This window comes from Lingula anatina, chromosome 4, assembly GCF_051362555.1.
Source record: "Lingula anatina isolate TDL-2025a chromosome 4, LinAna3.0, whole genome shotgun sequence".
NCBI lineage: Eukaryota > Metazoa > Brachiopoda > Lingulata > Lingulida > Lingulidae > Lingula > Lingula anatina.
The window spans coordinates 20746864-20772300 of record NC_141770.1 but is presented as its reverse complement, the minus strand read 5'-3'; the positions used below and the strand labels follow the sequence as shown (position 1 = coordinate 20772300).

Sequence of the window (25437 nt, the reverse complement as noted above, 5' to 3'; positions counted from 1 at the left end):
TTTCAAAAATTTAATTCAAAAATATTTGTCTTATATTCCAAGTTTTTCAATCATTTCTAGGACACCAACGGATACTCTTTTATCCCGCAAACTCACAAAATACAACATAACTTTTGTGTTGTCGAAAGAATTTTATCATAATACTAGAAATACAAATGGTGTTCATAATCATAATTTGATGTTCTTCACTGGCAATTTCGGTCATTTTTATTATATCTTTATTTCATTTATTTATTTAGTGGTTGGTCGAAAGAATTCAGGTAAAGAACTACTTGGCATTTACTGACAACCAGCGTTACATTCCCAAAATATAACGCCACTGTTCGATTCACAAGACATGCAAAGTCTTCGGTTTTTTTCTTTTCTCAGAAAATATTTGAACTTTACAAGGTTCGAGTGGGCGGGTACACAAATTAAGAATCGACGATCGACGAAAGTTCTTCTGTCAATGCTTGACAAAAAACAAATTTTATTTTCCTTCCAGTTTTCCATCTTAATGAGAACCTAAGACGGTTGAGCCACTCAAAAGGTCAGAGAGGATACGAAACCGATAGCCGACTAATACGCGCCGGCTATTAACGTGATTTACTTAATGATACCGGGAGAGCGTCTGTGGCATAAAAAGACCTGATAAGTTGTTAAAGTCTCGGAGACAATAATCCTCCACGTTTCGTCGGATTTCTACGTCTGGGCGCCTAAGTGCTCATGTTGAGAACGACGACCTCCCAAACTCGGTGTCATACTCCTCTCAGACTGAGTGAGTGCCTCTCCCTCTCTCGAACCCCACTAGTTATTTCTTATGTCGGTATGTAGACCAATCCAGAACTCAAGTGGCTGCCTTCTATCGCTGGCTTCGTGTTTCACTGGCAATGAAAAGATCAAACGTTACATCGGGACGCGAGAAGTAGGATTTCCACCAGCGTCTATTGTATCGATCCTCGGCGTTTTGCAAACGCGACGAGAAGATGATGCACTGAAAGAGATATCGTCTTCACCATCGCGTTACGGTTGTTACGAGCACCGACTTCAAAGCGAGAGATGTGTCCCAGAGGAGAGCTCGCGTGACTAGATGGTGGACGCTGAAGTCATCTGTACAGCGTCACTTTAGTCAAATTAGAGGGAACGTGGGGAGGGGGGGGAGAAGAAAGAGGGGCGTTCTTTCTCATATTCAATGGATCTCTAAGCAAAGCAGTCACTAACTTCACTTCTGTCTCAAGAATACTGAATTGACAAAACAGAATTGCCTGTAATTATTATGTTATTAGCGTAACACCCAATTTAGATCATTTCCACTAGCTTCTTTTTGTGTGTAAAAACGTAAGACACATTTTGCAACCCTGTTCTTATAATGATGTGGTGTCTTTTAAAATTATTGGCATTTTCATTTTATCTTTTTTTTTTCTATTTCATTTATATATTTTTATTTTCAATTTAGCGACACTTTCATTTTTGATTTCATGGTGTTCATTTGGGTTGATTGCCATGTTAAAACCTGATGTAAAAGAACAAGAAACTCAGCTGGTTTGGTCAAAAATAGACCACTTCTAAACTTGGTAGTATTTCTCAAATCATCAACTAGTTATACTGCCGAAGCTTGATCAGCTAATATATGCCCCCTTGCGTGGAATCTCCTCTTAAGAGTTTTGTTATACATCCTACACATTGAGCGAAGCGCATTTATTTGATGCCATCTAACATATCACTGGCACGTTCCTGTTGATCGGCTGTGTGTTTGTTTGACTGTTGTGTAGTGTTTACAAACTGCAACAGAAAATATATTCATTTCCATTATGATTTCATTTTCAAAGCATATCGACAGTTTGTGACCAAGTTGTCTTTTTTTATCATCCACAAAATAAAATTTAGAAGTTACAGATTACATTCAGAAACCCCTTTTACATGAAAATTTACAAATATCAAGTTTAAACTGGAAAATGAATATTATTATTTTCAACTATCTTGTAAAGTACGTTTTAAAGCTTTGGTGAATCGCTCTTTAATTAGATATAAGTATTTGAAAATGTTGAAATATATGTAAATGCAAAAAGTGGACAAGCTGTGTAGATGATGAAGGATTGTCGCAAATCGTGAATTGTAAAATAATGAAACTGTACGTGTACAGCATGTAAGTACAATGGAAATTGCAGCCACTTTATATGCTTTAAATGATATAATCATATTAAATTCGGCAGTTATTCTCAGTTGCGTTATAGCTCTTAGCCCATCACCCTTTCTCTTTCCCCTCGCTTCATTACTGAAAACAAAGCACACGGACCTGAGAGTAAATAGTAAGCCAGGCTGAGCGCTGCTGTTTCTTAGCGCAGTAAACGATGCTGTTAATTTAGAGTGATTTATTAATATGTGGTAGTGCCCTGACACTCGATTTGGTTAAGACTTAATCCAATCACAGCGACAAATTGACGTGGTATAGCGACCTTGTTAGACTTTCGTCTGGATTAAAATTGATTTGAACAATTTCGTGCATGGGCTTCCATTAATTGCTTGACTAGCAAATGAGTGGCGTTTCGTCCCGGCACGAGGCAGAGCTCAGAGCTGATAACTTCCTAAGGAGAACAGAAACTACCGAACGCTTTAAATAATCGGCGTTCTTTGGTCCTTCTGCAGTGCGCACACAGCGTTTTGTGGGTATAAGGTGCTGTCTGAACCAAAGCCACTCAGAGACGTATCTCACATATTAGAAATGGCCCGCATAGATTTTTATAGTTGAACAAGTGTCACAAACCTGGCTTTTAACAGCGGTCTGCCCAAGTTCTTAGGTATATAAAACGGGACAAATTAGACGCAAGAGTTTAAGATACAATTAATTGTAAATACAATAATGGTACTCGAATGCCCTGGGAATATTAATTACATTAAGATTTCATAATGATGCATTTTGTGCGCTTTTTAAGTTACGGACAATAAAATGAAATGGGTATTTTATTTATTTATCATTATTTTTTAATTATTATTTATTTATTTATTTATTTATTTATTTATTTATTTATTTATTTATTATTATTATTTTATTTTATTTTATTTATTTTTTTTTTTTTTGCAAATTGACAAAGAATTGACAAAGAAAAAGCCGCCGGAGCTAACTTTATAACTTGATTAAAATTTTCTAGATGATAGGACAGGAATTAGTAGACTTAAATTAATGACTTTGATATTTTCAATAAGGACATTTGTCATAGACTATTTTTATTATTTACATTATTTTTACTGTGTTTACTACAATTGTCTCACAGTACGTGCTGGTAGTACCGCTGAACTAATATGGAAATCACCTATCGTAAAATGGTCGCCGATCCTAGTAAATCTGTTTGTTTGATGTTATCCATCCATTTTTAGTCAACATGACGTAATATATCCACCTTTAGGTAGTTCCAAGAGCATTATTATTATTATTATTATTATTATTATTATTATATAATGTTTTAAAGACCACGTCGTAACATTCTGATTCATTTGATGAATCCATTCCGAAGTATTTATGTTAAAAATACAAGTATGGATGAACGCAGTGGCTGGCAATACGCGAAAATGTGTAAAATTAGCTACGAGGGGATATCAATGTTATTAATGTAATTTTCATAATCCTTAACACTCATTAATCATCAAAATGAACACGCCTCGTTGATTTTGCTTTGCGGTTTGCAGTTCAAGAAAGTGATTTGATATTTAGTCTCTCTCTCTCTCTCTCTCTCTCTCTCTCTCTCTCTCTCTCTTTTAATTTTCTCCCCTCTCCTCTCTCTCTTTCTCTCTTCTCTGACCTCGTGTATCCTCGGAGGTAATACGTAACGCTGAAATAAGCCACAACTTGAACTCTACCTCCAAAATTCCCGACAACACCTCAGTTAGGTAAGCAAAGAGTGTGCTGATGTTTTAGCAATGATGTTTTGGGAGGGCAACCTGTAGCGGATGTTTGCGCATGTGGGCTAAAAAATTACAAAGTCCTCTCCGCTCACCCCCTCATTTTCCCCTCAGCATCATGTGTGAGGCACGGGAGAGAAATGTGAAGTTCACTTAACACCATGCACGTTTAAATAAGCGCTTACTTTTTCGCAATGTTTTGGGGATATTTTGGCTGTTGTTTGAAGAAAATGAGATATTTTGAAAAGAGATGATCTATGAATAAACGAGACGACGAAAGACAGCAGCCAATTCACGAGTTTGTGAATAAACTCTTCCGTAAAATCTACAAGGAAATGAGTCATTTATTTAATTACCAATTGCCCGAAGAAAGTAGAGCTTACCAAGAAATTATTGGTTTATTTAATAAGCAAATCTTCGTTTCTCTAAAAGATCCAATTACGGCGCTAACTTTTGTTTAAAGATACAAACATATTCTGCAGACTTGCGTTTGAATTTAATTCTAGTCTTAAAACAAAACAGTATAATTATTTACAAACAGAAGGTTAACCTTTAGCGACAAAACTATGTGTTTATCACTGCAACTTGTTTCAGTTAGGGAAACATATAACTGAAGAAACAAACTTAATGCGTGAAATTTTCAAGACTATTTTTTTTTAAAGAAAACTTCCGTAATTCTTCCCGAGAGCCCGTGCATCTCTGGCTGCAAATGCGGCAGCGGGCTCGCTCATATCACTCTCAGCGTTTTTACAACTGAGGTGGTCCGAAGAATAAAAATCATCTCTGACAGGATTATTTTGCGACTTAATGATCGAATGTGAGTTTTCGGAATTGATACGACAAAGGAAAAAAGAGACCCCGAGCAAACGCCACAAGTCTTTAAACAAAGTTAGCAGAGGTAATGACACGTTTATGGCGTAGTTACTCACAATTTGCCTACCGGGCCATAAAATGAATTTTTCCTACATATGAATAGGGGCCACTGTCGCAAAATGAAGAGTATTTATCAACTTGTCAAAGACAGGGACATTCACAAATCCTGTGCGTTAATAGGGGGTGTGGCAGCGTCCCCCGCGCTGATAAAAGCCAGGTCTAAGCAAGGACTGTGATGACTTCGTAGCTGCATAATATCGCGCGGTGACAGTTTGATAACTACGGCTACAAAAGTTCCATTCTGTGAGGAAATTGAAAAGTAAGCGACACACTACACACCGTCTATTCAATGAGCATCGGTGTCCCATTCATTGAAATAGAGCCCCATTTCGTAATGAAGGGGACAGTTAATTAGATACCTTCACACAGAAGAAGAGTGAGAGAGACAGCGAGCGAGTGAGCGAGCGAGAGAAGTGTATTGTAGGCTTGGGTAGCGTGTGCATGTTCGGGGAGCTAGAAGAAACGTAAATCTGTTTCGCGTTGTGTAGTACGCGGCGTCTACTTTCATTGCCTCCTCTGCCAACACGATCGCAAGCGATCTATTAAACTGATCGGTTATCACTAAACAAACAGACGCAGTGGGCCGCAGTCTTGGTGCATTACCGTGCTTCACGGATATTTTCTCCCGAGACCACAACTCCAGACGCCGCTTAATAGCCCGTCGATGAAAGTTTGAAATCGCAAAGTGCCAAAATAAACAATTAAACGAATTAACACTTGCTTAAGTTCGGCGCGTGAGTAACCCGAGACATTTGTCGACTGGCTCTCAGTCACCCGCGGTAACTCTTCCAAGTTCGCATTTTAAATCGCGTTACAGAAAAAGTTTTCTAAGATCGATTAAGGCACTAACTGCACTTAGTAAGACTATCATCAGCAATTCCTGCCAAAATACGAGCTCAGCGTCTTCACTCCATACCTCAAATGCTGGAAATGGTGCCTTAGTGCGCTCTCCTCACTTTGCAACGCGGCGTCTTATATCTTCAGCTTTCTGCATCATTGCTCTGGTGCTGAATTTTCGTGAAAAACTAACATTGTCTTGTCCAATTAAGCTAATTGGTTAAAATAGTTTCCCAAAAGTGGTCATGGCTATTAAGGACCGTTCGTTTTACTACAGCAGTAAAGAGAGTATTGTAACCAGAGCGAGGGAGGGAATATCTTGAGTAGTGATCGACAAAAAACACCCAGTTTCCAACCCGTTTCTAGCGTTCTTAGGTCCCGCGCGGCCCTGCACTCTGTCCAAGGCAATTTTCATGACAAGTTAAAGCAGAATTACAGTGGCAATCAAAGAATCGTTTACCAGCGTCTGGGGAACAGAGACTTAATCAACTTCACTCATCTGTTGAAAACGATTAAACTGACACGACCAATTAATTGGCATCTTATCCACCGCGTTCGCCTCCAGGCCCGCTTGGCCCGCCCTCTTTAATCGGAACAGCGTTGGAGGTCTGAGCCCCATGTCATTCGGACGCGTGATCTGGACGCGAGATTTGGCTCCGCATCACCCAACTCGCCAAAGTAGTACACAGCCCATTTAAGTATGGAGCTTGATCGGTAGAGAAATCACATGGGGGAACGGTGTAGTACAGAAATACCGTCGCGCATCGCCGAGAGTTGAAATTGATTAGAGATTTGGGGATTTGAATGCAAGTTAGCAAGAGACAGCGGTTTCACCAGCCAAGGGACTTGAGTGTAAAAATTCTAACTGCGAGTAAAAAAAGGATCGATAACTTGAAAGCTAAGCAGTCGTTACCAATTTCATCGACGATTGCGGAGTAAACAAAGCGCGGGTCTCTCTCACTCACTCTCTTTCTCACTGCGCTGAGGAAACTTGGATATCAATCTAAAGGAGGTGTGGCGAACAGCGCACAATACAACACACGCTCGTCAGTGTATTATATTCACTAGCTCGCAACACCATGGAGGAGTTAGGTGTTAAAGATGTCCTCTGCGTCGCTGTTAAACCTATTCCTATACCAACGAGCTTTAAGAGACCTTCGGCGTTCACGATAGACGCAATCATGGGTAACAATAACAGTAACAGTAGCAGTAGTGACAGTGAGGAGCACAAGGACGATGACATGGCCATGGTTGATGATGACGAGGATGATGACAACGCTAACATTGATGTATGCTCCATTTCGTCACTCGGTAAGTCGCGGTGTACATGTACTTAGTTATATGCAGGTGTCCTTAAAAACTGTAAAACCAATTGCAATCACTGTTACATGTGTGTCGTTACAAACATGTATTTCTGGATTTATTATAAATATTTCCCCAGTAGTTTAAGTGTCAAATATTTTTTAACCATTTAATTCCGATGTGGTTGAATGCCTTGCTTGAGAACAAGACCATTATTTTGGAAAAAATTATTCTAGATTTGCTGTAAAGGCTATGTAAGATGTCCTTGTTATTCTTGTTGATTTAATATTATCTTAATGTCAGGGAGGCAGAGCGTGATATCTTACAGTTAAAGTCGGGGTTAAAGAGAACCCATGGAGGAAAAATGAATACTTGTATTTTTCAAGATAAATAGTATTCGAACTGGAATTACACTGAAAATATACATGCACATTTTAAGTCCCGGGTTAAAAGTTGAGGCACAAATCCAGTATATCTTTGCAACGTCTTGAAGCAGTACAAAAAGGAGTTTATTTTACGTGAGAAAATGTAGACAACTGACTAAGTGCGATGGTAAATATTTTCAAGAAGTTTACTAACACAAATAAAGTAAAAAAAGCATTTTGTACAAATAAGACGCGATGCCCGGGTATGTAGCAGTCACGTGTAATACTGTTGACAATTAAAAGTTACACAAATGGACCATATTTACATTAAATAAAATATCATTATTCATAAATATAAATAAGTCCAATTCAAGTTATGGAATGATAGTTATTTATTAAAAACCAAACCACCGTCTAAAAACTAGTTGTAGACTATACTGTATAATTGCAGTAATATAATTGCTTTTAAGGTATTTTGAATGAAAACAAATTCCTGCTGATAATAAGAAAGATGTTCCATTGCTTACCGCCCTAACCATTCTCATATTCAGCATGTCACATTAGAGAATTTACTATAACTTCGTTATTACCCCGGTAGACTATAGAAACCTGAGACAATTTCCAATAACATTTTAGGTTTTTTATCCCCATTTTGCGGTTTACTTTAAACCGCGTTCTGTTGTTGGCAGACTTATTTCAACACCAACACTGAAATCTTATATCTCGGCAACAGTTCTAGGTGTTGTATTTTTGCTAATCAAGCCCCATATCAGTCTACTAAGTCAGGGAGGCGAGGAAACTCAACTCGAAACTCTGAAACGTACAAAGGCCGTTTACCATTTTGATCAATACAAATTATATTAGCGAAGATTTAATTTTCACCCTTTCTTTGGCAATAAGTATAAACACTCGAAACAAGCAATCATATTTGTACAATGAAAATTTTATTGGAGGTAATGAATGGCATTAGTCGGCCAGTTAAATGGCAATTCAGGAGGCGGTGGGGAATGATATCTCATAAAAACGATGAGGCTATCTCTCTTGACACCGAAAATGTAAAAATAAAATCAACACGCTATACATTCATAGCGAAACAATGGCATCAATTTGAAAATTCTACAAATACCCGATGAAAAAAATATAGCGTTTTGATTCTCAGGACTTCTGATTCTGTGCGTCTTTAACTTGAATTATTTGTAACCGACTTCAAGGCATTGAATGACCTTTCATCGCTTCACGGCAGGTATCAACCACTTTATTCCCCCTCAATACTCCGTTGGATTTAAGAAATTCAACTAAGTTATTATTACCGGTGTCAATTTTCGGGAAAATCTGTCGGTTTTGTCGGTACCCCAATGCAGACCTTGTGATTATGACGAACAGAAGAATTGAAATAGATGAAAGCAAATGATCTCCTTGGTCATTCATGTGTCGAAAAGCGGCTTTATGCGTTAAGCGTTTCACAATTTTTGTGATGTAACTTCAATTTTCAAAGTTGTAATTTTCTTGTCATTGCCTCTGTTATGTCAGGGAGCCCTTACACCGTGTTAATCTCAATATCTTTTCGCCAGTATTGGGTGTCAAACATCACATTGCAGGACAATTAGTCAGATGGAAGATATTTTGTAGGAAAGTGCTCTGGGTCTCCATTGTTTGTGTAGTCTGGGCGAAAGTGGAAAATTGAGAGATGTCGACTGAAAACTTAACTGTATACATTCAATCAAATATCACTTAAAATTTTTCCTGGATCTTATGTTTAATCGATGTAATAGACCGTGTTTTGTTGGACTTTTTTGAACGAAGGAGCTGGTTTAATCAGGTTGCCAGTGATGACTAAGAAAAATAAATGAAAGCACGGTTCATGTCCTCTTATCTATAAACAACAAATTCATGACGGCCATTGCTGACTTAAACTGGCAAAATTGCGCATTTTGTCATGAGTTTGAGAAATGTTTACAAATCAAAGTAACAACAAACGACAACGTCTTTCCATCTAAAACTCTCTAGTTCAGCGAGTTTCTTCACGCCCAAACTTATCTAATGGACGCCAAAGTGACAGAACGCTGAAAACAGATGACATCATGATGACAGCAGACGACATTTAACGTCACGTGCTGACAAGACAAGACAGGACCAAGCTGAACATCTTCTAAAACCACAATACTTTTCTTAATGCCCAGAATTTGGATGAAATGCATTTACTCCTGGTTTGAGCGATAATTCTAAAAAGAAGTCCTCTTTGGCTGGATAACTATGATGCAGTTCAGTCAAGTGTTATTTGACGGTATGTACGCCTGTGGTAGGTTGTGAAGAAAAACGAACTTTACATTGGTTAAAAACTACGACAAGAACTCCTATGCGAGATACAAAACACCTTGTGGCATGTCATACAAATGTACACCAAGCTTGATGGGCTGGGGTTCCGCAAACTCGGCCGTTGAAGGAGTTGTAACACCTTCTGCTACCAACCGCTGAAACACAAACAGCCATCCCAGATTAAATAATAAAAAAATGTTTCTGCTATAGTCTATTTGTCACTGCTACGGCGACATGAGGTCTTCTTTGCAAATGTATTTAGAGTCGAAGAAACCCTTTTAAAACAGAAAATGCCCAGATACGAAGAAATTATGTATCATTTTGAAAAACAGTTTTTCTGGCGTGCGTGTGCGTGTGTTTGTGATTTTTTTTTCAGTCGTCCACTGCCGCCGTAAAACCTGATGTAAAAGCCGAACATTTAGCAGTAATATAAAGGGCTGAATAATTAGGATAAATTACCATTTTCAAGCAATAATTAGTCACGTAAATGGGGAATAAATATTTGCTAATCACATTTTTCCTTGATTAATGCGATTATATAAACTTAATTGTCTGAGCCATTTTTTCCAAGTCAGTCTTATAAATTAGGTGTTGATATTGTCAGTATTTTCAGGCAGTGGTGATTTTAATCATTATTTTGGAGACATGTTTCGACAAAATAATAAGATGATAAACGAATTTGTTAAAAGGTAATTTCAAATATATTTAAGTAAATAGAGAAACAGATTTCATAATTCCAATTTAAGCCCTGCTGCTATAACCCTACTCATTTTTTATATACCGTTTGGCATAACTAAGCGTTTCTGAATTTCATTATGTCATCTTTGTATTAAAATTAGTTTGATTCTGTATGAGATACTGTATCAGTCAGGTTATTCGTTTCCAAATATTTTCAAATTTTATTTAATTTTGATAGCATATCTATAATGCTATAGCTATACGCTTTGATATATTTTCCAAGTTCATTAATAATTGATAGCATTATTTGTTAGCTATAGGCTTAGAAAGGAATTCAAAAAAGACACTTTTATTGATTGTGAACTTTTATTGATAAAAGAACACGAGGGCGTGGACTGATGACTGTAATATTTGGATATCTTGTCATTTAACTCACTTTTGCAGTAGCATTTCACGGGGCTCTTCTGACTTTGATGATTACAGTTTCCTTTAAAATCTATCACTGCTCTTTCCTTTCGTTCTTTCTTTCTTCCGGGCTCTTCTGGCTTTGATGATAAAACAATTTACTTCAAAAATCTTACACCGCACTTTTCCTTAGTTTGTCAACTAATTGTCAACAAACGACAGTATGACTGTGTTCAAAACCGTACGAGTTAAATCCCTTCAACGCTGCTAAGACTACCGTTGTCTTTGAAGATAGTAATTTGGAGAAAAAAACGGCATTTTGTTGTAACTGTGTGTCTTCAAATGATGGTTGATCATTAGACGCCAAAGCAGTTACAACACATTAAAGACAAGCGACGGGGAAGCCTCAAAAAGACAACATGTTCAACAATTGAATCTTAAAAAGGAAATTAGAATAATGTATTTTACAATAAGCATGATAAAAGCGTATCACCGGTTGTGACAAATAGTGGCAATAGAAGTGTTTCGTGTCACTGTCATAATGGCGTGGGCGACCTTTGATGCCAAATCACGACGTCGTCAGCGATAGTAACTTTAGCGATTCCTTGCCTCACACTTACTGTAACAGTAACTTCGTGATCGACTAAAGTCATGCATCATTAACTCGGCGTTCTGCATGGCCTAGGGCGCTTGGTTATTTTTGTTAAGTATCTGTTGGTCAACAAATGATACATTGCCCAAGAGAACGAGTTTAAATGGATCTCAGCAGACTTTTAGGGTTATTAGTTAAAACAAGGCATTGCGAAATCTGGTAAAGACCAATTACTTACTTGATAAGGATTTCATCAAAATGAGAATATCGGCACCTTTTTGTGAATAATAAAACGTGATCAGAATAAAAACAAACATTCATCTGGAATTGGACTCTGTGAGTGGAGTCGGTAAAGAAATTTTATTCAACGAATCATTTGCACAATTTTATTTGAACCAAGGTGGAAATACAGTTTTGACTCTTTTATGCAAGTATTGCATACCGTAGTTCAAAATATTGTTTTATAATCCAATGCTTATTATAATATATTGTTACATACGAACACCATTTCATTCTTATTATAATTTTTGAAAAATATTGGCAAACAAAAGAGAAATTTCCGGCTACTTCAAGAAGCAATAATTCTCTTTTTTTCCTTTTTCCAGAGAGACTTGCCCACAATGCAAACGGCTTCACCACAAGTTCGTCAGCGGAGCTAACAAAAGCCGACACCAGCCCATCTAAGTCCGACAGCGCCTTCAAAACAGTGGTGAGCACAGAGAAAACTGGGAAGTCACGGAACGCACCGGACAGTAAGTCCACTAAGCCACTGGTCAGCGGGAGTGAGACGCTGGCCGGAGTGCACTGTCGTCTGGAAACGAAAGATTTGTGGGCGAAATTTCACGAACTGGGGACAGAGATGATCATTACTAAATCTGGAAGGTGAGATAAATGGTGCCTGTAAAATATCGTAATAATAATAATAATAATAATAATAATAATAATCAAATAGACGCAATGATTATAAAATAAGTAAACAATTTATCATTTTCAATGTGATTCAAGTTGACGTTTCTTGATCAAAGGTTTTGCCATGAGATAGCAACAACATGAAATACATGTAGATTATACTGTATTTTTTATATGCCTATTACATACTTATTTCGTGAAAAATATCAAGGAGAAAGATGAAGCTTGAGGATAAAAATGTAACACCTAAATTCGAGCAAACGGTACATGAAAATTAACAAAGGTTCATCCAAAGTGAAAAACCGAAAATAAAGTTCCCCGAAGACGAAAATGTATATAGTAGAACGATTTTGAGATATTGGAGGAAAGGTTTAATGTGTTTGGAGCCCAGGGATTTGATGACTGTTGCTTGTTCATAGTTGTAACATGGTTTTCCTAGATTCATATCAAAGAATCAATGTAACGCGGTGGTAATGTCATATAACATTGCCCTCTGCCACCATATATAACGTGTGGTGACTAATTTATTCCGTCATAAATTAATTTAAATTTTGTAGTGATTTTTGAGGAAAATAAAGTGTGTGTTATTTGATAGTGATTGTGCTGGCGTGTTCTGCTCTCTCTCTCTCTCTCTCTCTCTCTCTCTCTCTCTCTGTGTGTGTGTGTGTGTGTGTTGGATGAGCATGTTTTGTTTTGTTGATGATTATGATACAGGTTTATCGACCGATTAACAGTCAGTGAAATACCAAGTTTGTTTAAGAGAACTTTGGTTGGTTTGAAAAAAAAACTGAAAGATAAATTTTCAAACCTTGGTTATTTAAACTCGTTGGAGCTCACACCTTCGTGATTAGTTCGAGTGGCGTTTGGTTGAAGGATTCTTTTCGCACACGGAGGTAATGGGGACTTACGAACACTTAATGCTTCTAACTTTCTGGGTACTGCTTGCCTCGAAATAATCCAGTTCTCTGTTATTTTTCCCAATGTGCCTCGGCGATAACACGCTTTGGATAACTTTCACTTAAAAGCTTGTCAATTTTCACCATTTTTCAATGTTAACAACGGCATGTTAATAATTTATTACTCTAATTTAATGCTTAATTACGTAAACCGATTTGGTTGATCTGGATTGATGTTTTGATTATGGCGCTATTTATGAAAATTAAAAAAGTATATTTTCCATAAATCAAGGGTAAAATCTGCGAGGCTGCAATTTCACTACTCTTGCTGAATTTGGGGTGGTAATACGATCTCCTAATAACCCCCAAAAGCACAAACATAACATTTTTAGTGCGGTAAACAGCCGTGGTGCTGCTTAGGTCTGGCAAGTGTCAAAAGCCAATTGGAAAGAAAACACAACCTTGCCGTCTGTTCAAGTTTTCAAACCTTTTAATTTAAAACCCAGATCGATAAATGTCCTTCTCTTAAATATTGACATTGCAGAATGCCGAGGGTTTGTGTAAGATGCTTGTTAGCGGGCTGGTTACCGGCGTTCGTAAGGGGAAGGGGAAATGTTTGCAAATTTTTGGAGAAGTTTTTGTGAATTTTTACCCTCCATCAACACCTATATGAAAGCTAAACACACGTGTTTGTTATGTCTTGCCAGTTCTCCCGGCAGGTTACGTGTGGGGGAATGCTGTTACGATCAGGGAGACTCGCTCATATTTTTAGCACTCTGCATCGGAAGTTTGAGCATCTGTGTGTAGAGATTTGGACGGTTTAGGTGAGGAAAAGACGCTAAAAAAATACAAACTCATTAATTGTGTAACATCGCTGGTAACAAGCCGTAAGAGCGCGTGGCGAGGGCGGCCATATTTGTTCTAGAACGCACCCCCATTCCGCTTGACGACGTTGTCCTCCATTCATTCAATATTTTACAAAGTTTACAACTAAAGAGGACGGCTTTATTTCCCCATTCATTGATATTCACCGCGTAAAGTCACCGTATCGCTATCGACTCACAATAGACAGGAACGTTCTCCTTTCTCTCGTACTTATTAATGGCAAACGCATATTCTTGTCGCGTTTGACATGATACGTTCTTCATGACGGCGTCTCCGTAGAAAGCTCCATTCTGAAAATCCGGACTGAGAGAGAGAGAGAGGGGGTGCAAGATTCATAGTTTTCGGATTAGACATCTGTGTTGTTTTTAGTTTTCAGTTCTCTGAGGATTGTGTTGCCTTGAAATACAAGTACAATTCTCTACCCGTAGGTATGAAAAGGCAGTCAGATATAGAGTTCACATTATTTAGATTTTTCTCACCTCCTTACCTTAAATACCCTTATTTTGTACGTTCGGGATATTCGAGAACAATTCTTTTGTGCTGAGAATAAAAGTTAAAATACCTTTAACTTGACAATGACGTACACAAATGTTGGCTTAAGTTGATCTGATCTGTCATGATATAGAATTATTGTCTTTATTTCCAAGATAACTTTAAATAACGTGCACCGTTTGAAAAAGGTACCCAAGAATCCGTTCATTCGAAATAAAAACTAAGTTGAAAATTAACCCCTCTGATTCAAGAAAAATGCAGAATTCTATTCCTTATTTTAAAAAGAAATATGGTAGTTTCTACAACTAAAGTATGGGTTTCTACGTATGGTTCGTCAACAATTTCAGTTTTATCATCACACTACCTTTAAGTGTCTGCAACGCCCTTTACATAACGTGGACAGTTATCATCTCAGTTTTATTCGGTCAAAGTTGTTCACTCGCCACCTTTCACATGTATGAATTTTCGAAAGGGCAGTTCGCAAGCAAATATTTACCTTGATACGCAGAAACGTTAACAGAACAACTAGATAATTATTTGATGACGTTTACCCTTTACCCCACGATTCTTTTATCCTCATTACTCTACAGTAATACACAATCCTTGCTTTATCCTTGAGAGCAATTATAGGAGTTTCTTCCTCTTCTTTTTCATTACTTTTCCTTTTTCAAAAAATCTTATTTTCTTTTATTTATTTATTTAATTAATTATTTATTTATTTCATCTTATTTTATTTTGTCTTCGGACAGTGAACAAAATGTATTTAATTAAAATTTTGATTGCAGGCGTATGTTTCCTACCCTACGAGTGTCGTTCAGTGGGCTGGAGTCAGATGCTAAATACGCCGTCCTCATGGATGTTACACCAGTTGACGGCAAACGCTACCGTTACGCTTATCATCGCTCCTCGTGGTTGGTAGCGGGGAAGGCTGACCCTCCTCTTCCATCTCGGCTCCATGTTCACCCGGACTCCACGTTCTCCGGGGAGCAGTTACACAAACAGACCGTGTCCTTCGAGAAAGTCAAACTGACCAATAACATGATGGACAAAACTGGACATGTGAGTGACCCATCTCTCTCCCTCTCTCTCTCTCTCTCTCTCTCTCTCTCTCTCTCTGTTCGGTAAAGATCATTTTAGCGTCGACCATGAAAACAGTTTGAATTAAAAAAATCATTAGTCATTTTGTTTTTCAGGAAAAAAATTAATTAATTTCCGCTTTGAAAAAAAATACAATAAAAACTAGACATAATTAGAACAGTCAGCAGTAGGCATATGTAGATCTAGAAGGTAGCTTTCCCTTCCAAACGGCTAAGACGTTATTTAGTTTCAAAGCATCCATTACTAAGGTACTTCAGGATGTCTCTTTAAGGATTTCAGAAAAGATCATCTGGACACCACTTCACTGACATGTCTGGCGTCCGTACTTTCATTGGTTAATTGTGCTGCTAAGATGCATTGTTTACACTTATTACCATGTCAGTGCGAGTCGTAAGTTAATGGTGCAGAGTTTATGAAACACTGCCGGACGCTTTCACGCACGTGCTCCACGTCACTTGTCCCCTACTTGTCAATCGGCGGGCTTTGTTGAAGTCTCTGGGAAAGTAGGGGAAAGCGAGGGTGATAAACCGAGATTAGACGTATCCGAATCTTTTTTTGAATTACTTGGGATGAGAATATGAGATGAGCTTAGCGTTACACGAGGGAGATGAAATACCAGGCTTAAGAATCACTTTCCAAATTACTTATCAAAGGTTATCTCGAATTTCATATGAAAATAAGACACGGGTGACAAACGAGTTTAAGGGTGAAATCAGGAAAAATCATTAATGTTTCTAAATTTTCTTAACTCAGACCCTCTTTTTAAATTGATGTTTTAAATTCTTTAAATATGCGAAAAGGGTTTAATGTTAAACATCGACTCGTTTGTTTAAATCCCACGTGTCATTACCATTACTCTTTCATAAGGAGAACAAAGGGCATCATGACAATATAATTAATTTGTATGATTAAAACAGCTAACAATGCAAAGAATACTAAGTACTGATACCATTGAAAGCCGTATGGGTCAACCCTGCCGTAATTTGTTACAAAGGATATCTTACTCAGGAACTGGAGAAACATGCACTTTGAATGTACTCTTAAATAGTCAGATAACACATGGTACGTTCAGTTTAGTTTCGAATTTTGAAATTAAACGGAGAGTCATCAGCATTAACCCACGCCGGAGATATTATTATGCAAACGTCATGTTCATGTAATTGGTTTTGTGTCGTTTTGGTACATTTTTATTTAATTTTTTTGTTTTTAAACAAACAAGCTTAGGCTGAAATATTTTCATAACTTCAATGATTTTGAAAAAAAAGTTGATGATAAATATATAGTATTGGAGACTCTGAAATGATTCTTTTTGTTTGGAATGCAATTATCATGCGTCAAGATCATTCTGTTTTATTCATATTAAACTATTGAGAATGTCTAACAATTCAATTGCGTGCAGGGAAATCGGTGTGATGTCAACCTATTTCTCAATTTCCGTAAAATGGGCTATTAGATCAGATTATCTTTTTTCACCCATCGTGAAGAGAACTATGCACCGTCCTGGGGTTTTCTTGATTTCTCGATTTCATATTTTTTTTTAACCACGCGTTTTATGCTTAAGGAAATCTAAACCACTTATTTTCAGTTTTGCAGGGTTGCCAAGTTTTTCAAAGTGGGTAGATTAATTCTTTATCGTGTTATTAGAATAAAATGAAAGTTGGAAACAAAGGAGATCAATTGCCTAAATGCACTGATTGCACTTCGATACGCTGAAGATAACCAACGCTGAGGATATCTTGAAGAACACTCATGGAAATTAGATTAATACTTTTCGGGAATCTATGTAATTGGCAGTTTTGTCTAACTCTTTTCTAATTTTGATGACTATTCCTCACCATCACTATGTACTGATCCAATGAAAATATTTTCTCAAATCGGGATTTCGCTCTCAAGGCAAACAATTAAGCAAAAACCTACAGCTAATGTTCTTTTTCCAGATCGTGCTGAATTCTATGCACAAGTACCAGCCCCGGATCCACCTAGTAAAGCTAGCAGATACCACGCCAACCAACATTACAAGTCTGGACCACGAGGAACACAGGACATTCGTCTTCCCGGAAACTATGTTTATCGCAGTGACGGCTTACCAGAACCAACTGGTGAGTTGAACACCAACCTTAACAAGGATATTATTATTATTATTATTTTATTATTATTATTTAACTATTACCATGCTTGGCATGTCGCCCTAGATATTGTAGATATTTGTATTTCATAATTTTTCGTCTGTTTGTTCATGCAGTTATTCTTTTGTATGTATTCATTGTTGATTGAATTATTTGTTTTTTTTTTCTTTCTTCTTATACCCTGTTTGTAGTAATAATATTATTAAAATTTTTATCGCAAGCATATTTCTTTCATCGTTATTATGCAAAAATCAATATTATGCAAATCGATAAAATTAAGTGAAAATACGAGAATTAAGGATACGGATGTCACAATAATTTATAATTATCAATACAATGTATGTTAATTGCTTTATTTTTTCTCGAAAATTTACAGATAACAAAGCTCAAGATAGAAAGCAACCCCTTTGCCAAAGGTTTTCGCGACTCTTCAAGACTGACTGATCTAGAGAGGTTCGTATCACGTGACGCACCCCCACTATTGAATTTCTCGACTTCAAAATCTAAAGATCGGTTAATATGTTGACGTCATTTAAAAGCAAACAAGGGCTTCATTATGTGGAAATGTTATTCTAGACCCTCTTCCCTTCGAGATCACAATCGCTATTAAAATGCTGGTCATGCTTCAAATTGAATTATAACAAAAAGAGTTAAATGTGTGGGTTTGCGAGTAGCGTCTACACACCTTGGCAACGTTGATGAATGGTTGATAAATGCGAAGCTTGTTAAACGAACCGATCAATGTTAACACGGTAGAGGGTGGTTATGTCGCATACGCCATTGTTGGTGGCGATTTATGTTTAATTATCACGGCGTTATTACTAATAATAAAAACATTATCAGTGTAGTTGATGGTAGGAACGCCCTGTTAACATTTATGTTGGGTTTTACGATTCAAAGAGCAAATGGTCTGATTTCAATAGTAAATAACCCTCTTTTGCAAAACTTTGTGTTAAACATTCTAGTAAAACGTGTTCTGTCAGTAGGACATGGGAATGTATGTAAAGGGCGTTGCAGACACTTAAAGGTAGTGTTAGTTTAAACGGGTTGCTGTCAATCATTTTTGATATTTTGATATCACCTGACTTGTGTGCCTTTTTCAACAGCAAATTCTATCACGTTAAGGTCGAAGTAAGCCCACGACTTTCAACAACGTCTCTGTATGTTTATTTATACTGCCAATAAATCTGGGCTTATTTTAGCCATTTTGTTAGAAGTAGCAAAAAAAAACAGTATGACTACTATTGTAATGCATTTTCAACAATTCCATAGTTTGAGTGACACCCAATTTATTCCATCGATTTGACTGACGTTGTCTCCCCCGGGGATTTCCTCTCCAGTTTTCCAGATTCCTCCGAATGTCACAGCATATTTCACTTGGCTCGACACATTACTTCAGGACACCAACAGTACGTGAACATTTTTTATGACCAGTATTTTATTGACCATATCTAAACAATATTATATCCATAATAATGATAGTAATCCATATTATATTATATCTATAATAATAATAATAGTAATCCATAATATATATATGTATCGCTTAAAAACAGCGGGACATTCCCCATTAAGGGTTGTTTTGACGTAGAACGACATTGCTTATCAAACTGTTGAAAATAAGAGGAAAAATTCTTGAAAAGAAGTCGAGAAAGAATGTCGGTAATTTTTGAATGACAAGACTAGTAATAAGTTCAGATGGGATTTTCACAAAAAGGGGGGGTAAGGTCGTTTGATTCGCTAAGCTCGAATTCAAGAAATATTCCATAGGTGTTTTTGTTCATTCTTTGGTATTTATAGAGCAGAACAGTTTTCAGCAAGGTTCTCGATTTTTTTCTATCCAGCAGTTGTTTTGCGTTACATGATATTGTTTATGAGGGACGATATCAGTTTCGTTTGTCTCGACATCGAGCAATGTGGAGAGCGTCAAAAACATACACCCTTAATTCGATCTGAAACGCTAACAGAGTACCACTGCTGGCACGGTGACGACGTACGGTTTATCTTGATGGAGTAATTAGACATGTATATGTATAGAACAGCCGAGAGGTATATAGGATACTAATGCGTAAAAAAAACTGTTTTCTTAGTTTTGATATTCTGTTTTACAGCATGTTAGGATACTTCGATGAAAGATATTTATATTACACCGACCAGTAAAGTGCGTGTCATTGGCTCTGTGGTATAATTTGTGTAATGACGCAATGATTGAACAGCGCAACCATACATAAGATTCTGCATTGTATGATTTTATATTTAGATATATATTAACATTATCAGATTATGTGAATTAGAATAGTTTTCTAGTACTGTAAATCTTAAGGAAAGTTCAAAGGAAAAACTGTCTTTGCGATAAGTATCTATAGATTACTAGTGTAAGAATAAACACAACTTTCAAAAAAGACCCTTTACGAGGTAGCGCCAACGGTTAACTAAATGGTTTATTTTTGTGGAAGCGACCTTAATATTTGAATATGCAAAGAGTCTGAGTAGTTTGAAGTATGTTGTGTCAAAATATGTCCTTTGTGCCGTCAATTTTGATAAGTTTAGAACATCGGTCCGATTTCAGTGATGTTACATAAAAGCAGTAATACAGCTGCTTCTGCCCTCTATGTGAAGTTGAATTTAAAAGTTAGAATTTTTACGCAGTAGATATACAAAGCTATAGTTTAGCAGCATGCCTTTAAGAATCAAATATAATTTTTCTTTTTGTAGAGACGGTATGGAAAATATGATACAGAATCACACGTACGCACGATCGCCCCTCAGAGCATACACAGAGACAGAGTTTGAGAATGCTTACCGAACGGCTGAGAGAGTAGGACAATTACCTTCTCCAGGTATATTACTTATATATGTAATCATTTAATCCAATATTTCTAACTTTTATCAATTTTTCATCAATTATTTCTTTTATTCTTCTTCTTTATATTAAAGCTTTGGATTATTCATTTATGGTCCAATGTTTTTATTTGTTATTCATTTACATGTATCTAATCAAGTACCAGTTGGTGGTTTTAATAAATATTCATATATTTATTTCTTTATTTATTTATGTCGTAAGTTAATTATGTGCTGTCTGGTTAGCGCAATATGTGTCTTATGTTATTTTACTTAATTTGATTTAAGTTATATGGATTTTTGTTTTATTTGGTGTTACAGAATAATTTATTTTAGTGCATTAATTTGTAAAAGAAAGTTATGCCCCCAAGTTCAATTAACATAAGGAATACATTTTGAGGAAAACTTAAAAAATATATTCAAGTGAAATTAAAGGGATAACAACTGTTTGTATGACACTTATATTTCACAATAAATATACTGTAAACAATATAATAAGTTCTATTTTACTACCAAAATGGCATTTATCGCAATTATTCTGGAATTTGTGCTTGACATCAGATCACGTGAACTCCATTGATGGCTACACTCTGTAATAATCTCTTAAGAGAATATTGCAAAAAACCAAACTTAAAAAAAACAACAGGGGCTAATTTTGAATGTCGGAATGGGTTCATTTACCATTGATAAGTATGGGAAAATTGTCCTTTACCCGAGGAAAATCCCTTTATTTGCCAAAATGAACAGTTGTTATCCCTTTAATTTATATAACATTTACTAGGCTTAAACAGTTACAAATGGGCTAAAAAAAACTTAGTAAGATCAATGGATTCGAGTAACTGTTAGGAAACTTTGAAATCTGTCAAGTCTAACTGTCATCAAATTTTTAAACCATTGCTTGCCTCCAAGCAGTGCATTATCACTGAGGTAAACGAAAAAGCTCAATTTGCAGAAATAAGATTTGATTGATTTATTGACTGTCTGATTAATATCTGCATCAGCCCTAATTACAATACAATTACACTGGTAGATTTTGGATGTTGCTAAGTAGGAAGCCCCAGGATAAAATAAAAGAAAAACCTTTGCCGAGCGCAGCTCGGGGATGAAAAATGCTTGGTTTTGCCTAGTTTTGTTTGTTATCTGTTTTTTATTTTTATTTTATCATTTTTATTTTATTGTTTTTAATTGGAGAGAGAAAGAGGGGGCGTAGGGTGAAGCATGCCCATTGTACCGTCCTTTCCAACTGCCACTGCCCCTAAAACCAACTTTCGTCCACATGTCTGTTTAATAAGTGAAAACAACTTGTAAATATTCAAAGGATATGTCTGTTTATGTTGCCATACATGGTTGTGTTATCTTGCCAAACTCTTGCATAATAACTCTTTTCATTTTGGAAAGTATTTTTTAGCAGTTTATGCTTTATGCTCTTGAATACTGTAGAGGCTAGGGATATGGAATAGTTATGATAAGCAAGGTTTCATTCCAACATGACAAACGAAACGCTGTATTATCTATATTGGGTATATTTTAAAATAATAGATTTCTGAAGTATTCCTTTGAACTTCTAAATAATGTTCATATTTTAAAATAACTAAAGCCGCTTAAGTCAGAAATAAAAAAGACAACAGATTTTGGAACTGGTTGGATATGTGTGCATGTTTACGTGTGTTTCTTTTATGTTTATTTCAGCAGGCACTGTATTTAAAGCCCCCCCTCCCCTGACGGCATTTTAAAAATTAGACAATAGTTCTGATTGATATATTTTGTGAATATTTTGTTATTCGTTTTACTTTTAGCAGACGCACTATCCAAGGGGCTCCCCGTGACGTCAGCGCCAAATGCGATGTACTTAACAGATTTATATCCAAAACTGTGGGGAAACTTCTTAGGACTACGGCTGCCATCGGCTCAGTTTGGGACAGCAGCAATGTACTCGCCTCAGCTAGCGGCGGCTGCAGCGTCCTCTGCTGGGCTAGCTGGACTGAGTGACCCCTGGACATTATTTTATCATAGCTACAGAACATGCTTTCCGGCACTATATCCGGGCACTTCGCCGGCTGACGATAGGACGCGCGCTCACGTGGCACATACAATGCGCTACAGACCTTACATGATGCCACGCCAAAACATCAGAGAACACTCGCCAAAACATTCCGGCCTTCAAGGCAGCAACGAAACTGATTCTCAGGCCAAAGATGATTAGAGCATTCAGTCACGTCTATATACCTGTAACTACTACCTATAAGTAAGACGGTCAGGGAGTGAGTGTGTGTGTGAGAGAGAAAGAGCATGAGAGATATATTGGCTGATCTGTTAGTGGAATAAATTTGAGCTTCATTTAGGTGCAGGACGCCTAATATCTGAATGGTAAAAGTTTAGACTTGATGTCGCAGCCTTTACATGGATATTTTCCGTCTATGGGACAGATCAGCCTATTTGCTTCATTGGCGATATATCCCTATGTAAGGGCGAAGTGCTGAACCACTTTAGACTGAATAATATCAAACCAAAAAGAAACAAAAAGCATATAATCTCAAACCAAAAACAACATCAGAACCCGCTGTGATGTTCATTTTCATTTTCCTTGGCATCAATTATCACGCCATCAACGTCGCAGGTGCCCACTAGGAAATTGCCCATATTTTCAAGTAGCATTGATTTAATATTCAACAACCCGTATGTTCAGAACTATCAGGGGGCGTGCTCTAATTAGAGCAATTAATATTGTAAAAATTCAAGATTAACAAAGACAATTTTGCCTGAAACGTGTTCGTTGTAATGTGTTTGCTTTTAATCTTTGAAATATGTTATTACTGTATTTCATCGATATATTTTGACTGTATTTTCTGGAACCCGTTCGTGTCTATTTTTTGATATGAAGAAAATTGTTACTTCTATGTTATATGTCTACTGTCTTCCTTTGAAATCTGGTTACTCTTTCTCCATTTCTGCATTTTCTATTTGAATCTTAGTCCATCTATTGATAGCGTCTGCTGGTTAAGTTGAATGAAATAAGGCATAAGTCATATTGTCATTTGGCCATCTGTTTTTGTATTGATGCATATAACAAAATTGGCGTATAAAACGGTATCTGCATAAAATCTGTTGGTATGAAATAGTTTTAGAGAAGACAGAGAGCTGCTGACAGTGTAACACGTAGTTATATAAAGATATATGATGAAGTATTGAAAATATAGGGCAGTTTTGTTTGATAAAATCCCATGTTTCTAAAATTGGCACCCCAAACGTTTTGTTTACATGTATATAATGCTAGAGTAAAAAACGGTGTTCTTATAAAAAGGTGCCAAAATATCGATGTATATTTTATCTTCTTTTATTTGTTTCATACATGTATATAACGTAATCTAGTAAATGTTTCTGGAATATGGCTGGTGTATTCTTCAGCATAAAATGAATTCAGCTGTGCAGCATCATTGTCAAACCTTAAAACGACATAAATTTAGCAGAAGTGTTAATGTACTTTTGTCCTTTGGATACAGCATGATTGCGAGCACATGTGGGAGATACATATGTATCTTAACCTATGAGTATGTCTGCTGCTCAACGACCAACTTGTATTAAAACGAATTGGGTTATATTAATCAATGAAAACGCCGGTGAGTGTTGGTTAAATCAAAGTTAATTTTAGGAGATCAGGCTCATATGTTTATTGATGAGCAAAATATGTTGCATACAAGTTTAAGAGACAAGTTGGGTTAAAATATACGAATGTGAAATTATCTTTTTGTTGTTCTAATTTCCTTTTTTAAATCAAGGAAGTCGCGTTTTGACTCCCTTGTTTAAACCCAGACTGACTATATATTTGTGGCACGAATTAAGAATTTTAATTGGCAACCATGTTCAGCTTGAACGTGCTACTTTAAAAATGTTAACCTTTAATTCGTTTGATTTTTCTCACTTACGGCCACGTCCGCAGTGTAGCAAAATTAATGAATAGAGTAACCTATAGAGTTACCTATGAAAATTAGTCGTCAAAAAGGATTTGCAGATATATATGAAAAGCACGCTTAATTTTTATATTTCTCCTTATATGACTATATATCTGTTAGTTACGAGGTAGGAAGTTTGACTGAGATTAACATTATTGGTCTGCGTCCTGAGCTGCCGCTGAGCTCCCGGTTCCCAATAACTGTTAAAGGTGACAGATTGCAAACGCGGCTTAATGAGATTTAATGAAGTGGGAATTTAATACTTTTAAAGAGCATCTTGCGAACGCTACTCTCCTCCGCCATAATGTGACCCAAATTTAGCTGAAGTAATCGCTCCGGAGCGCGTCCCGGCCCAGCGTCGACAATTTGGGTAGTGAGCCGATTAATGAAATTTCTCAGCAGTCAAAAAGACTAAAATGGGGGAGATGACTTGTATTTATCAACTTGTCAAAACAAGAAAGAACAAGAAATCTAGAATTTTATAGGGGTGTGACAGAGTAGTTTCAAATTAGGAGCCAAGCTGGGCCCTATGAAATGTCCAAACCACACGCTAGTACAAAGGGATAATATTAGTGCTAGAGGCCCTTGCCGTCGTTAAGACAAATCTCCAAATTCAGATAACTTTCAAAAAGGTTAATTCGTGTTTTGTTGTATGATTTATTAGTTTAATGAAACTTCATTTTAGCTACAGAAATTGTTTTTCCAATCAGCAGCAAAAAAATAAAAATTAAAAAAATCAGTGACTTTTTGACATCAAGGACTTTGGCTGCATCTTTATTGTTAGATAGCCATACATTTTCATCAAAACTTAACTGTCGATAAAATCAGTTATATTGGCTTAATATTACGTGAAATAACACTTCACATCCATAAAATGAACAATTTATGTCTCATTAAGTTGCAAACTTGCATTTTTACATTAATTTGAAGAAGTAC

The 25437-nt window shown here is 36.6% G+C and overlaps 1 protein-coding gene across 4 annotated transcripts; it reads left to right on the top strand.

Annotated features, from left to right (window-relative positions):
* Positions 1-5051: 5051 nt before the first annotated feature.
* On the top strand, positions 5052-24291 carry LOC106159297 (T-box transcription factor TBX20). 4 transcript variants are annotated; one of them, XM_013535528.2, is made up of 8 exons: positions 5057-6957; positions 11910-12186; positions 15272-15545; positions 17522-17683; positions 18087-18163; positions 19051-19119; positions 20426-20550; positions 22351-24291. In XM_013535528.2, exons 1-8 carry the CDS (start codon positions 6726-6728, stop codon positions 22752-22754), a joined length of 1620 nt encoding a protein of 539 aa, XP_013390982.2. In that variant the 5' UTR covers positions 5057-6725; the 3' UTR covers positions 22755-24291. The 4 variants fall into 4 exon arrangements, with proteins under 4 accessions (XP_086867912.1, XP_013390982.2, XP_013390983.2 ...); XM_013535527.2 differs by having other exon boundaries at positions 5232-6957; positions 22348-24291; XM_087011786.1 differs by lacking the exon at positions 19051-19119 and having other exon boundaries at positions 5052-6957.
* Positions 24292-25437: the final 1146 nt, after the last annotated feature.